The 17,129-nt window shown below is 35.3% G+C and overlaps 1 protein-coding gene across 1 annotated transcript in view; it reads right to left on the reverse strand.

The window, feature by feature from the left end:
- Positions 1 to 17,129, reverse strand: part of MTREX (Mtr4 exosome RNA helicase) — a 42,110-nt gene that overhangs the window by 12,745 nt on the left and 12,236 nt on the right. The window contains exons 14-18 of the mRNA XM_057389685.1: positions 16,936 to 17,037; positions 15,477 to 15,602; positions 3,593 to 3,743; positions 1,651 to 1,823; positions 1,289 to 1,357 (exon numbers count right to left, since the gene is read on the reverse strand). Of these exons, the coding sequence (XP_057245668.1) occupies positions 1,289 to 1,357; positions 1,651 to 1,823; positions 3,593 to 3,743; positions 15,477 to 15,602; positions 16,936 to 17,037 (621 nt within the window). The remainder of the gene's footprint in view (positions 1 to 1,288; positions 1,358 to 1,650; positions 1,824 to 3,592; positions 3,744 to 15,476; positions 15,603 to 16,935; positions 17,038 to 17,129) is intronic.

Consider the following 17,129-nt stretch of genomic DNA (forward strand, 5'->3'; position numbering starts at 1 on the left):
CTCAGAAGGAAAAATTCAACCCAGCTGCTAGAATGACTTAATGAAAAAAGTGCTGCTGGAGCCAGATCCATCTCTTGTAGAACAGACCATAATTTCAAAGTTAATACTAAAACCCTAAGGTTTATATAACAATCAGACAGGTCAGATAGGGAAGGCAAACATGTATGTGAATAAAATATGACAGAAGAAATGCCTCCAAATGACACAGAAGTTGGCAATTTCACTTAGAAAACTGGGACTAGGGGGAAATCTGGTTTACTACTTGAGTGTTAATATGAGAAAAGCAATCTACAAGCGTAAGTTTAAACAACAGGGGTTGTTTTCGGACTGTCAGTAACAGTCCAGTTTTTTAACTTAAAAAAATAAAGAATTATGACTTTCCAAAGGAAGATGGCATACCAAAACAAAACCTCTTTTAGTAAATTCTGTATGGACACATTTTTCTCTTTTCCTCTTTAATGAATATATATTACAGAAGCATCAAAAGGTGACACAATGAACAGGCACCACCAGAACTTAACGAAGATATCTTYACATTTAGACCTAGTAATTATAGCAAAAATGCTACCTAAATATGCTTTAATCTTAGCTTTTAATTTAGAGGGCAGAGTAGGTGTCAAAACATTTCTAAAAGGGAGACCAACACATCTAGGGATTATGCGGACATCAACTACGAAAATGCATTTTTGAAAATAAAAACAAAGCTGGCCTCTATTACATCACTGCCCTCTGTTCTTTCTTCCAAATGTCCTCAGATGAATTTCTATTGTTTTGCTCTCTTTGTATTTTAATTTCCCAACTTTATGGAAAAGTCTCAGAAAACAAGCAATTCCATGTCTCATGCACTAACTTAGGACTCAGGGCACAAGTTRCAAGCTTAAAATAACCATCTTCATAGAGCTAAATGTCAATCTCCCTGTGTTCTCAACCCTCACTTAGAGCAGCCATAGATTTTCTGAAAGGAAATAACACAGCATCTTTCTCATGAACAGCGCAGATTAGCATTGGTGATGTCTCAGAAACAACTTAGTTTGAAACATTTTCAGTGCTATGTAAAAGCAAGCATTTCCTCCACAAATATGTTAAAAGTTAAAAAATGAACACAAGATTTGGCATTCTCTCCACCTTCTATAGCTTTTTTCCCTTACATTTTCACTTCAAGAAGTTCAGAGGTTTTTATAAATCTGGAGTAAAAGGAATTTTTTTTTTCCTTTGAAGTGAAAAAAAATTTATCTTATTTTCAGAAAAAAACGTAAGGTATGTATTTTGRTAATGGAGAAAATTTTACCTTAACATTTGATTTCTTAGAGAAATTAACAACCACTCCCCATCCGTAGTCATCACCTTCATTCTTCACCTGGAAATATTACAAGATATTATAACATAACCCCCACATAATCATATCCTAGCAAACAYAACTTTTTGTATTTTTTCATATTTACAACAGCAGTCATGGACTATTATTCAACATGAAAACAGTATTTCTTTTAATGCATATATTGAATGCTTAGCAAAGAAACCATGTCAAAATTGATGCTTAGTGTGATGCATGTAGTTTTTCAAGATGGTAAACTGACAGACACAAATAGATCTTGCAAATTTCACAAAGAGGTAGAAATGAAAAACAAAAGAAAAAAAAAATCAAATTACCTTTACCAGTCTTCCTGGCTGTAGAAAGGGCAAGCAGTACTTTGGTTTGTGAATATATTCCTCAATGTCTTTACCCAGTCTTGCAAGCTGCTGGCGGATTCTGTAGTATATCACCACACTTTCTTCATTGGGAATTACRATTTTGTTGTACTGTGCTTCCAAATTATTGACTCCTGTAATGGAAAGTAAAATCTCATGGAAATTAATAGCTTCACACAGAGGAATAAATCAGCATTTCACTTACAGATCTACATGACCCATATTTTGTAATCACTTTTAATATTMATTTTCTATTTACAATAATCCATTCTCTGGAAAGTTAGAAATCTGTAAATTTGTCCACTGACTTTTATTTATAGAGAATTAAATACCATGTTATTTTCTTAAAACAACTAACTTGAGAAACTGGAAAAGGCTAGAATCCAATTATCCAGAAATAACTGATTCATGTTTGCGGAGAAGATGCATTAAAACTGGCAGTGATTTTGTAGTAAAACATACCATGCCTACCAGAACTTTCTATCTCCTCCTACAAATGTAAGATTGCACAAAGACGTTTTCTAAAAAGATGTGTTCCAACAAGAAGGTAGTTGTTAGGACATGTTCTGCTTCTGCCTGACTTGTTTTAGCCTCTGATTATCAGTTGAAAATCAGTTATTTTCTTCCTCCTATATTTACACCGTATTTAGGCAAATCAGTTTTTAMTGTAAGCAGTATGATTCATTCTCTCATTGTGGTAATAACACCAGCAAACATAAACAAAGGACAGATTATAAAAATCCTTTTTCTTCTCTACCAACTCATCCTCTTGTGTGCTATTTTTAAATGCTCTTAAGTGGCCCAGRAATCCCACTTCACTGGAACTTGAGAGACAACTAAGGGAACAGCTCCTTATTTTTACCTGTCAGCTTTTTAAAGGAATAAGCCATCCATTCATACCCATGGCATATTTTCTTCCTTAGTCTAAGAWGCCAATTCTCTCCTTTGTATCTTACTTGCAGCTGAAGTGTTTATAAAATTCTAATGCCCAGTATGGTACCTAAACTGAAACTGTCCAGGAACATGAAAAATGTTCTTCAGGTCCATTTTTCTATTTAAACAGCATGGGATGACAGAATAAAGACTTAGGCACGCTGGCTGGAACAGAGATCTCAGGAAACAAATACTATATTTAACTATTACTGCACCTGCAAACTAACAGAAAGGTAACTGAACCCCTCCCTCTGCATGTCTATCAAAGCTACATGTACATATATACTTTCTCTCTTAATGTAAAATTAACAAATGAATAGATGAACTGCTCATTAATCATAATTACCTCTCATGTTTTAAGAGTCTCTGCATTAAGTTTTGAAGGAGGCCTCTCTCTCAAACAGTGGCTGAGATCATTACTTTGGCTCATGGAAACTCACTAGTTAAACTCACTCATGGCTCAAAATGCAGTTACTCGATGGAGTGCAAATAATCAGTCTCAGTTCCTCTCCAAAGTTTTCTTCTTATTATAATTAAACATTCCTTACCTACACTACTTTGAATGCAGTGTGCATAAGTTCTTTTTACAAATTGTACTGAGATATTAAAAGGTGGAAGACTTCTTCCCTAAGATTTTTCTTTCATGCATCTCAAATAAGCCACCRGAAATTTTAAATTGTTTTTCCTTCTTCCTGCCCTATAGTGTAGCAATGTGACAACCATTCTTGTCTGACTCACAGAGGCAAGCTCTCTTCATAAACTGACAGCAGATACTCTTAAGTGCTAAGAACAAGAGGCAATTACTCTCACTGAARCTGTAACAGGGCAACAAACGATCCAGTGGCAACTGAGGAGAGGGAAAGCAAAAACTGCACAGACATAAACTTCTATGGGCATAATGAAGTCTAACTACACAATCTCACCATATTTTATACTTACTCACATGAGAATAACATGCAGCAATACTTACTTTCCACTATTTCTGGAATAGTTCTGTAATGTTGGAACTGATAAAAGGATTTTTCTAACATGTATTCAGGATTAATTTCCTCTACTCGAAGCAAGTTCAATACCATGTTGTATGTCAGGTGGAATGCACTGTTTAAGGGATCAGCTGAACCCTGAAAAAGATACAAGAACATTGTCCATTTGAAAAAAGTACTAATTGAAGCATATAAGAACACAATGAATGAATAATGATGCAGTATTTTACATGAGGAGCTGCTCTGATGATCTCTACAACTTCACTTGAATTTAGATTACACATTTTATAAAATCCTAAGCAATTTTATTATGCTGAACATGTAAAAAGTATTTGTAGTGTATGGATACTCATCACGGCTAGGATATTATAAATTATATTTGATTGAAATGAAAAGTCCAGGTGAATATAGATGTTTCCTGCAGTTTACAATTCAGATTCCATTATATTAATATTAAAGTAACAGTTARCTATCTAAAGCACTCCATTATTTTAATGCTGAAAAAAACCTTATCTGCAAGTCTTAAGACTTACTGATTAGAGTGGTGTCTTGGGAATTCTCTTCAAAAATAGGCAATCTGCAAATTATTTAACTTAAATTATGARTCACTATAAAATCAATGTAATTTGCAGGTAGCTTGAGAGAGAGTGTGWATTCTTCTCTTGTAGATATATTGAAAAACCATCTGGGTGTGGTCCTGGGCACCCTGCTCTAGATCATCCAGCTTGAGCCAGGGTCTTGGACAAGATGAACTCCACAACCCCTCCATTGTGGGAAGTTAAAATTTTTTTACAAGGTGGTATGTACAGGTATTTTGATTAACCTAAGAAGAAAGGATGCTGATAAAGCATAGTGRGAAAATATCACATCACAACCTTCTCTACCCATTCTTACTTTTTTAAGAATATCTATGACTGTCCTCTGTTTAAGGGGTACTGGACTAAGTAAATGCATCTTTGGCCAGATTCACCATGGCTGTTACTATGTTCTACATAAGAGGACACCCATATTATCATAAAAGAGCAAATATTTAATTTATATGGATTAAAACAATCAGCTATTCAAAGAACAAACTAAACAGTTTAACTGTGTCCAAGAAAGATCTAGAAGAGCTCAACACAGCCTCTCCAAGCAAGGGCAAGCCTGAGAAATGTCTCTCACTTTAATCCTGATACACCAAGTTGCTGAAATCAGGTGAGAGAGACCCAACACTTCTGAAGTATGAAAAGTCACATCTGTGCTGCATAACCTTTCATCCAAGTAGCACCAGTATTGAAGAAACAGGTGCCTGACAATCCTTCAGAAAGGATAAAAGGCAAATTCAGGAGTTATGAAGCAGAAAATTACAACTTCTGTGCAATTAAAGGAGTGGGAAACRGAAACAACAAATAGCTGGACAGAATACAGCAGAACAACATAAATAGCTTTTCATAAAATCAAGTTAGATTTCACAAGTATTTCAGAGCTGTTTGAAGTTGCTAACAAGTACATGGACTCTCACACCTCCTTGATTCCTGAAATGCTTATGACAACACACTCACCACCACCAATAACATAATACGTAGTTAAGGGATTTTAAAAATCCAAACTCTTCTGAATTACTAACAGAAAACCAGTGCAGTTGTGGTGTTTTTCAAAGCAAAATTTCCCAGAGACTARAAGAGACTTAAATCTAAAAAGGTGTACATAGAAAAATACTAAGGTCTGCTAAAAATTGTACTAGATCTCTGAGAAAACAAGAAATCCACAAACCATGCATGGCAAGGAAYAAAATAGCAAGGGCAAACCTAATCTGAAACTATAATAAAAGACAATGGGAAACAGTTTGCAATGGTTTTGTATCTATCACTCTTTTAAAATAAKGTATATATGAAATATAAGAGATTTACTGAAGAAGCACTGTTATTTCAACAAGGCCTATGAGTAAGTTCAGTTATGGCTGAATGTTTTAAATAAAAACTAAAATGCAACAAGAAAATCAGGATGTTTCAAGACAGTTTTCATACAAACAAATGACTGTTTTAAGTTCCACACATTCTATTAGACATGTTAGAAGCTCAGAAAGGCTCACACTAGAAAACATGCAATTTTGCATCCTTTTCTAAACTCAAAATTTGCTTTCCCTAAAACCAGTTATATCTTCTTGCAACTAATCTATTTATTTTTTTTTCTATACAGTAAAGTATCAAGCAGCGGTAGTCCCTTGTCATATCTAATTAAAAAAACCCCACTATTAATAAATTTATCTGATGATTAGTTTATGTATGCAAATGCTGAAATTTAGATCCAGTGTTTTTCTAGATCAAGCTAAGTGTACTGGATTTTAAATGACRATACTATAATATCAGATACTACAATTTACTACAAACTACATTTTTTTTTCCATTTTCTTTCAAAAGGCACTGTCAGGAATTCAGATCCTACATCCACTGATGCACTGAATCAGTAAGAGACTGTATGTAGAACCCCTTCACATGCACAAGATTTAAGAATACTGTAATCCCATTTGCTTTAAGTGAGACAGAGCTTTATRAGATTACCTTACAAATGCTAGAATCCTACTCACTGCATGATTATTTTGTCTCAGAAAAGAACACAGCTGTTACAGAAGAGTCTTCAGCACTCTGAAGACTATGTTTATACTATAAAAGTACCAGCATGAATACATGTAAAACAAGTTTAAGATAAATCATACCAAAAAGCCTAATGTTTTTCCTCCCATGGCCACTCATTCATTCTAAATTACATCTGTGAGTGGACCATAAATACACATCTAGGTTTTCACCTCAAGTGATGCACCTCAGAGAAGTTCATCTTAAATTCAATCACGAAATGTGTATTTAAAATAATGTTGTCAGTTCTGAAATCAGCACAGATGGGTTTCTACTAACAGAAATGTGTCACTAATTACACCAGCAACAGTTGAGCTGTAGTGCTCAAGTTTCTACAGATGCCTGTGGTCTGATACATCAAATAAAGATGACAAACTTATGTTGCTCATGCTAACCACCATGTAACACAGCTTTTTCTTTAGACCTGAAAAAAGGACTATGTATGTASCCAAGCTCCTGTCCCTTTTTCTAAATAGATTATTTATTCTAGGAAAGAGAAATTATCACTCCCTAAAAAGCTTGCCTCTCTATAGCAAAAAATGCCATTTAAAGAATGGCATTTACTAAAGAATAGCACAGTAGTTATGCTAGTGTCAGCTAACAGGGGTCAGATTCTTTCCTACTGCAGTGTCCACTGCTGTAGTCAGGCATCAGCTCAAGAAGATGGAATACACTCACCAGCTGGCTACAGGCGCCAGGGATCTGGCAAAAAGCTGCTGTGTGACCGCTCTGATCACACTATGAAAYAATTTCTCTTTTCATCCTGTCAATGTTACACATCTTGGAGGAAAAACCTTCGCTGTGTGCTTGCAAGATTATAAACTACTTGAAAGAACAGAACCTTGAGTGTCACACTCCCACTTAAATGTGATCATAAAGTTAGAAAACAAGGAACTTCATGCAACTATAGTAAATGCACAGAACATGCCAAGAAAGACCAAACAATTCCTGCAGATTCATYTCAAAGACTTTTTAAAAATCAGCAGAATTCACTTACGAAGAAATGATCTAAAAACAGACAAAAAAAATCAGCTATTTCAAGATTATATAAAGCAGACTTACTTGAAAGGTGATGTTTCAGCCARTTGCTGATGTGGCAATTTTAATTTTAAACACATGGTCAGCAGTTTACAATTTGAAAATATGATCATTCTTTTAAGACATAGCATTTGAAATATAAATCATGTTTTGGCAAAAGTTATTCTATCATCTCATAAACACATGTTTCTCCAAGTTTCAGAAACTCCTGTCTTCTCAGTGTTCTCTAATACATTTGAAATGAAGAGCTCTGAGAAGCTTATTTTGTCTGAAAACTGAAGTTTTCAGTTACATTTTCTTCAACAAAAATGTAACTATACTAGCTTTACTGTATTACACCTTCAGCACAGCCTGTGAGCTCTGCAGTGTGTATTAGTTTTTACCTACGGCCCTAGCCTATCAATAGGCTCACACTTAACAGGAAGCAATCACCTGCATGCCCTTGCTTCATTTACTTWGCAACAATATTGAGATTTTGCAGCTGCAAGAAAACCTTAGTATAAGAAAACAACTCTATTTTGGTATTAGTGCACTCAAGACATGAGTAGAGAATTGCCTTTAATTGTAAATACTAAAAATGGCCATGATTACTGAAGACACAATCAGTGCTTACGTAAAGACACCTACTAGATACATCCAGTGGAGGGATGCAAAGACAGGATATATTACTGACAGAAAAATGGAAAAGGTGAGTTTTTYCTTCCTGACTTACTTTCAAAGAGCCTTCACAGTAAAACATGTTCAACTATCCTGGATTTTCCTGTTGCCAAGATATAATAAGTTGTAAGTCACTTTTAACTTRCATTTGCTCCATCATGGTTTGCTCCTCTTGAAACCCCTTTGTTTGCTCAAACCCTAAGCCACCAGCACCCAGACTAGACTTTACTATCTTAAAAATTCTATGAAGCATGTAGTACACCAAATACCACAGACCTTCCTGTCCAAATATATCAACCTTTTCTCCAGCAAGCTAGGCTACACCATCATCCGCCTCAACATCTCTCGGTCTGATAAACCCTTGCCCTTGTCTCCACAAAAAAGCTCCATATTAGAGAAAGAAAGAACCACTCTATGCAGATCAGGCAAAAGCCTAACTGATCAGAGCTGCAAAAAGAGTTGATGAGAAAGACTGCCTTGAACAAGGTATCAGGAAGTCACTTTGAAACATGCACTGCATCCATGACTTACTGCTCTTGGAGAACTACCATCCCAGTTCTCCAGACTCCTTTCTGCAATCCTCCTTTTCATTTTTTCAGAGAGGGCAGTCACCCTCACTCCAATTTATTCAACAAGACAGCAGCAACAGATTTTTTTCTATATAGTTTTAGAAAGCAGAATGACTTTGCAAGATTTCTATCCTGCTGGTTAACAATTGCCTGGATASATGACAACAGCCTGCATATATCAACTGAAGTTCTCAAAAATCAGTTACCTACTTTTGTGTGCTTGCAACCACTTCTTGAGAAATTTTAAGGACAGATTAATAGAACACTTTCAAGTTTTCCAATATTTGGGTGGCAAAAGAATGACTGGATTAARCTGAAATTGTTAATGTGACCATAAACAATTTACTACAGAAGCCATTTAGTAAAAAACTAAAAAAAAAAAGTATGAAAAGCTGAAAATTATAGCTGCTATACAGTGTTCCCTGTTTAACTGCTAACAGCTCAAGTGGACCCTCTTCTTGAAACAACGAAACAATCCAGCAGGGCATTCAGTATTTAGTGGTAATACCAATTTTTGCTCCTATAACTAGAAAGATATAAAGATTGGGATGATGAAGAGTTGTGCATGGAATTGCTACGTAGTTTTTTTGGGGTTTTTTAACTACTGCTAAGAATTGGAAGTCTTGTCTAACCACACATATGAGAGCTGTCATTGCTGTATAATGGCATGTAGTGTTGAGCAAGAAGAACATGTTCTCTCTTACAGTGGGAGAAAAATATTTACATTTTTTAAATCTGTTCCCATGAAGAGAGAGGAACAAATTCTGCACATAAGTTTCTTGCCCTCATGGGAACATCAGATAGCAAATACTGTCTGAAACTGATTAATTCATAGGGACATTATGAGGTAACAAAGATGAAAAAGCCACATTGCAAAGCCACAATAAAGTAGCTTTCATAATGATGAAATTAGATACAACACAGGACATAATTTACACCATTTTGGTCCAATGACAGCTTCATTTACTTATCAGTGTTTCCAGAAATAAACTGAATCAGTCAGTTTACAGAAATGAGATAACAAAACACTTTACAAAAAGACCAAACTGACAATAATTAAAAGAATTTCCACCTTTTTCATCATAAGGAGAAAATAAGTACACTTAGCTGTCTGTAACAYTCATTGTTATGAATTTCTGCTAAAATCCTTATTAAATAAAAATGCGAGTGCTTGATACACTGTAAGACACAGAAACACCTCTCATGAAATAACAACATACTTTTTTCCATGTATCAGTAACAGAGCAACCACATGAATATTCAGTGCTCTCTTAGAAAARAAACCCTGTGTAGTTAGACTGATAGCAGAATTACCCTGAGCTACATTAGTACAACTGCAAAATCAATAAAAAAGTCTTCTGTGAGGTTATTTTTAATAGACAATGGTAAGCAGCTATTTTAAGCCCAAATACATTACCAATCTGGCTCACTGTTTTGCCCTAAAACCAGTTTCACCAAAGCAAACAGAAACCACTGTGGGTGGCAGAACACTGCTTTAGCAAGCTTTCATGGTGAAAATACCTCAGGCTTGGATTCAACAAATGCTCCAGTTGTAAAAAGAGACTTAGAAGGAAAACAATGTAACTCTGTAAACAAACTCTGTAACTCCGTTACTCTCCCCTGCAAATACTACCTCCTGAAGTTAGCTCGGAATAATGGAAAGTTTAAGTAATTTACCCTAAYACAGTAATTCCTACCATTGTAGATATAATTAGTTTTGCTTCAGGCTGATAACTTCAAGTTCTGGTCTGCTCTTTGTTTTTGGAAAGAGCAAATGGTATCCTCTATCTTCAAGAAGCAGCTTGCTGAGATCCTCAACAGATTTGCCACTAGGCCTGCAGACAGTTGYGTATTTCTTTTATGGGACTTCACCATTTCAGTAAATTTGCAGCATTTTTAAACTTAAAAGCATTCCCTAGCAAAGACTATTTTCTTCTATAAAATATATTTAAAAAATTAAGTACATTTGTCATCTGTTCATCTCAAACTCAGCCTTTTTGATTTCAGAATAAGAAGGTAAAGAAAAAAACCTAGCTTAGACTACCAAAATGCGTTCACATTTATAGTGATGAATTTACCAAAGTAAACTTCGCAAAAATCTGGAGAAAAACTGCTTTCCACAGATTGAACTAATWAAATTTTAAGTATTCTGTGGTATTAACAAGCAGCAAACACAATTAGTAAGTAACACCAACTACATTAGTCCTAGAGGCTCTTGAAAATCCCGAGGTGAAGTTCAAGAATGACAAACCATTTTACACATCATTTGATGCACCCCTTTTCCTACAATTTGGTTGAAAACATCAGCAAGAACAGCTGCTTGCTGTTCTCTTCCATCTGCTGGCTTGAGAAATTATGTAAGAAACTGTGACCCTGMTCATAAAGGTGCTTGAATATCCATCTCCCTTATCTCTGTGATTTCATGCTAAAATCTTGTTGACTTGATTTAAAGTCCTGTTAATTTAAATTAAGGCTCAAAGTTAAGCACCTTCCCGAATCAAAGCCTGGAAGATTCCTGCAGTGCATGATTCATAAGGACAAGAAAAGTTTGGCAGTTTACAGTAAAAACACGTATTTCACATTAAAAATATTTGTATCGAAATACTTTTTATAAAGTATCCAAAATACTTGTTTCATTGTGATTATCATCTATGTCACAGCTTTAGAAGAACATTTTACTGTCCTCCAACCACTAGTGATAATCTATTACTTTAGATTTTGCAATGTCTTTTTTAAGTACTAGGACTAGTGCTGTGAACCTCCAGCTGAAGTTTTTCTGTCCCTAGGTACAGTTTGGCAAATTTCTCAACTCCTGAGGCATTTTTTTTACCCCCTAGCAGTAAGTCCTGAGTCAAATGGAAGTATAATAGTGTAATTAAGATGGCATGTTAAGCTGATGTTTGCAGAGAAAACTATTAAACTGTCTGAACTTCTGTCCTGCTCATTTGTCTGGTATAATAAAATAACTTAAGAGTAAAAATAATATGCWAAGTCACCAGCCAGTCTTCTAACAGCAGCATACAGGCCAAACAAGCACAGTACAGCCAGCTCCATAAAATGGAGGCCCTGCAAGGAACCAGATGTAGCTACTGGAGTATCTCCTACAGCTTGGCTATAGGAGAAATGACAAGAAAGCATATTAACATATATGTTACATAGCTAGATGAGTGTATCAGGAATAGTGCAGCCAGCAGGACTAGGAAGAGGCTGGAATTGGTGAGGCTACASCGTGAGTGTTGTGTTCAGTTCTAGAGCCCTTCACTTAAAAAATAACTGAAGGGCTGGACCATGTCCAGAGAAGAGTGGCAACGCTCATGAAGCACCTAGAGATCACGTTTTACGGGGAACACCTGAGGGAGCTGGGGCTTTTTATTCTGGAGAAGAAGAGCCACAGTGGGATCTGCATTGCCCTCTATAACTGCCTGAATGGAGGTTGTTAGTAAGGTGGGGTCTGGTCTCTTCTACTGTGCCTACAGTGAGAAGACAAGAGGAAATAGCCTGAAACAGAGAATACTCAGATTAGATGGTAGAAAAAGTTTTTTCACTGTTAGGGTGCTCAGGCCCTGGAACAGGTTGCCCAGGGAGGTGGCGGAGTCACCACCACTGGAGGTGTTTAAGAGCTGTCTGGATCTGGCACTAATATGGTTTAGWGGGTTAGGGCTTGCACTGGTAAATSCTCTGATAAAAGTCAAACTTCCTGATCTTAAAGGGCTCTTCCAACCTTGATGATTCTACATTTCTATGTTTTCTTTGAATTTTTCAGTCCATCTGTCTTACTGTGATGGAATAAGTAGATGCAAAGTACTGCAGATAAATTTGAGTAGATGCTCAAATTCGAAGTTCAAAAACTTACTTAAGTAGCACAYTTTCTTTGACAGTACAATCATCCATTTTGATAACATAATTAGCTTAAGACATCTGTCTTTTAGAGACATAGCAAATTACCACTATTGAGTAATTCAACTGTCTCTGTAGGAATCCATCTTGTAAGGTGGCCAAGTTCCAATTGAAGAGGTGCTGCTACTGGTTTCAAAGGCAATCTAGCATCAAGAAGAAGCTTTACACTTCCTACCTGAACAACAAAACATACTAAAGATTTTAGCTAAGAAAACAAAAAAAAAAATCCATTTAAATACTTCTTAGTATGATGCAAATGTAACATTACAATTCACCATCTTCAGAAAGATGACCCAATAGTATCGTAAGCATTTACATTTACAGATTTATGCAAGTCACCAGTTTACTAAATATTCAGTGGTTAAACAAATAAGGATAAACAAAAAAAAAACTAGTTACACTGCAGAAGACAAATGTAGGTACTGAGTTTCAGAAATATTTACAGATATCTCTTGTAAGAACTCCGTCTAAGAATGGAATGCTGAATGTAAGTGTGGAGTACTGTATACGATGTTGCAATGAGCAGTGCCCCAGCCAGGCAGCACAGCTGCAGCAATGCTGCTGGTACCAATATGCTCAAAGCTCTCACTTCACCGAGCACGGCGGGTGGCAGCTGACAACAGAATTCCTAGATGTTTTGCTCTAGTGTTCAGGAAATGGTTTGGATCAGATACACATTAGGGTTGAAGAGCTATGACAAAAATGTTCTGTGTAAATGTTCTCTCATACTYAATAGGGCTAATTTATTTCTTCTGGAGTTTTTCCTATAAATCTTTAGCTTAACCCAAAAGCAAAATACTACCACAAGACACGACCATGATCTTACTACAGACARATACTGTCAGCAAGTAGAACTTAACTGAGACATACTTTATGATCCCTACAAATTGGAAATACAGTAGAAATGTTAGTCTGATTAGATTCTCTTGGCATGTTTGACATGAAATTTCCYCTAGATGCTTTGTATTTAAGAAGGAAAAAAGCGGGGGGGGTTTAATGCTGTACTGCGCATTTCATAAAAGATAACTTTCACTGCCTTTACAGCAATAGGCTAAATAGTTACCAATGCTACAGAAAGACSTTCATTTTAGCCCCTTCTGATCTTCTTCAGAAAAATCTGAAATCCAGTCTTTGCTACAAGTGAAGTAGTGCAAAATACTAATTAAATATATTAATTCATTTAGATCAGTGGAGAAGAAGCAAGATATAACAYAGAAAGCAAAAAAAATTTCCATTATTTTCTTATTTGTTTCCTTATAATTCAAATGGCAGGAAAATCAAAGGCCTTGTAGTTTCAATGAATGAAATATTCTTTATTATTTCCTTAAAATCAAAACAAAACCCCTGAAAGGTAGTATCAAAAGAAAGTAGGCAATCTACTGCTTCCTTTTCTGTCTTCATTCTGATCGAGATCAATTGTGATCAAACTATTCAATTTTCAATACTCCAAAAACATCTCCATCTTTGGGGTAAGCTTATAATGTCTGAAGTATGAATATAAATACACCATTCTTTCTTAAGCTATTAACAATTATTTCATTAAAATTAATTCTTTTGGTACCTTTCAATAAATACAGATTACAAATACACAAAATTAGTACTATTTATAAGGACTCTTTTTTTGCTTCTCTTTGTATCTCCTGATCTTTATTTTTCAGCTGTGGAACTGCATATGTATAAAACCTTTTAAAAATAAGTATGACACAAAATTGTATCGAAACAGTTTTTCTTAAACAGTTTTAAAAGCTCATAATCCAGTTTAAAAACTTAGTCTTCATATATCTCAGAGATGTACACATGCATTAAGAGTAAAGAAATGTGTACACACCACTGAGAAAACACAAACTGAATCAGGACTAAGAAATTAATTCAAAATGTAATGTTACCATACATTAATATTTCTGAAATTTCTAATTTTACTGATTTCTTGTAAGTAAACCTATGTATAGAACCTACATGTAATGTACATATTTACAGATCGAATATATTACCAATTAATGGGTAGCACTAACAGCTATAGAATATAGAATGCAATGAAGAATCCGCATCTGCATAATTAGCAGCARCTGTGTAAGTATTTCCCCCCTTGTTACTAATTTGCCTGAATAAAAAGAAACACTGGCATCTCATTTTTTTTGGCAACACCTTCATGCCTTTTGTTAACTTAATTTGATGCTGACTTAAGATAATTCCCACAACTTATACTAAGCCTAGAAATACTAAAAGTGCTGTTTTAACACAAACAACCTGCCATGTTCAGGCTATAAGCTCCTGAATAGAGCGCAGTGTTACTCCACAGGTTTTCAATTTTAACATGTCTGTACTATTAACATAAGCAGCCTAAGATAAGCAACTCACACAATAGGTTACTGTATCTTTGTGGTTGTTTTTGCCATGGAATTTAAATAGAAGTGTAATTAGTGTGGTATTTMATAATCAAATTTTAAAGCAAGAGGGTACTAGCATAAAAATCTATAACAACTCCCATTACAGTTTGGGGAAGTCCTGTAATTTAATGCTCATCTCAACAAAAAGTGATTTTATCAACTCTTCATTTCCAAAGCTCAATATCTTCCGCAAGAACTGTCTATTTCTCCATAGCTGATTTCAGCACACTGACAGCCATTTCACTTATTTATTGTTCGTACTTAATTTTTGCATGGCCTTATCCATTTTGTCTATCATACTGACAATTAACAGAGTTTTATTCATCACTGAATCAAGAATTTACTAATTATCATGAAACCTTTTCCTAGTTTCAGCAGAACCCTTGAACTGACTTCAATCAGCAAGAAACAAACAGAATACTACAGCTGTAATGCTATCACTAGAGAACAGGATATAGTTCTACTTGTCCTGCCCGATAACCCTTTTATACAAAGATGGGTGATACTACTTCTGTACAAATACGGATGATATTAGTCTTCTAATTCTGTTTCGCAATAGAAACTCCTATGACAATTCACTGAAAGCTACTTTCAGGAGTTGTCATCTTCTGCCTGCATGATCATCTTCTTCAAGGTGAATAATTTTGCACATAACATTACTCAAATAAGCACAAGCTTACTGGGARAAGAGAAACAACACATCTCCCCTACCTTCAAAAGCTGCTTGCCAATCGTTGGACTCATTTTTTCATCCACCATAAGAATTACTATTCCTCTGTCGTCCATGCCTCGGCGTCCTGCACGACCTGACATTTGAATGTATTCRCCTGAGGATATCTAGGATAAAATAAGAAAAATTAACAAACATCAAAAAAACAGCAAGTACACATAAAGCGCTAATTACAATTGCACAGTAAGTGGCCATGATGTATAAAAACTAGCAAAGAAGGGTTATCTAAGTTATTGAAAAGTTATCACAGATTAACTTCATTAGTCATAATTATCACTAAGTAAGGATATAAATCCATGACTATGAATAATGTAAATCAGCAGTAAGAGTTAACTATTGCTCCCATAGCTCCAAATTGTGGTGGATCATTTTAATAAGCACTAAAACCATTTTACTAATATCTTCTAAACTAGAAGGTTGTTGAGCATGGTGAAGATRTATCTTCAACATACTGATAATACATCTTCAACATCTTCAAACAATGTATCATTTCACTCAAATTATTCAAAAGTAGCATCAAAACACTGAAATTTGCAAAAGGCATATTTTATGCCTCCTAGCTGTGAAATGGAAGAGTTTATAAAGAACTGGGACATGAGCAAGAGGCAGGTATAACTGTCRGCTGTCTCATTAAGGTATTAAGACACCTGGTTTTGTCATATGCGTAATTTAATTCTCAACAACTCCCCCAAGTYTAAGTCTGGATTAATTTCAAAAATTATGTAGGCAAACTGTGCTAAATAATTCCAGATGTTCCCCATTTCTGATACCTCAAAGGTAACTTATTATTACAYATATCTTAAGGACATGCAATCAGAATGAAGAGTGAAACTGAACAGCCCGAACTCAGACTGAAGAAAAGTTTACTTCATAGTGCATAGGTCAAAACACTTTGTCCTGTTCACCCAATTCTTCCACCTCTGAAGGTTATTAAGATGAAGCTTTGCTGTGATGACTTGCAAAACCTCATTATTATTCTAGGTAAACTGCATACTTGGTTTTAATGTTTAAGATTTTATAATTATGAAAAAAAATCTGTTTTAACAAAACAATATTTTCCCAAGGTAAATAATCTCTTCACTTGGGTCTGTCAGAATCAGTGATCATTACAACAGGATACTAAGTCCATATTCTGACAGTTCTCTGACACACATAAATAAAATATCTGTGTCTCACAGTTTTGGACAAGTTGTGCAGAAGTCTCAGTCTAATCCAATGTCTGCTGCTAACCTGTGTTTGATGCACTTTTGAGGCATCAATTAATCTCATGGATAATCTGAGGAACCTTTGTCTTCAGGAATTTGTACATTAACTAAAAGTGGATTAGACAACWAAGATTTTTGAAAGAAAAAATACATTGAGGTGAACATATGAAGAGTAAATTTAATCCTAGTAAGGTTTAAACACTTCAGTTATTCTACSGAACCCTTCATCACTTACCCATCGGAAATCTTTTCCATCAAATTTACTAGCACTYGTAAACAGCACAGTTCTGGCCGGCATATTAATCCCCATAGCAAAAGTCTCTGTTGCAAATAAGGCCTAAATAAACAGACTGAAGTTAAGCAAGCAAAGAAAGAGGTTCTCAAGCACACATGAAAATAGTCAAAGATTGCTACACAAAACCCCTCCGG

Source organism: Malurus melanocephalus, unplaced genomic scaffold (genome assembly GCF_030028575.1).
Source record: "Malurus melanocephalus ecotype Western Australia unplaced genomic scaffold, MMel_1.1 scaffold_18, whole genome shotgun sequence".
NCBI lineage: Eukaryota > Metazoa > Chordata > Aves > Passeriformes > Maluridae > Malurus > Malurus melanocephalus.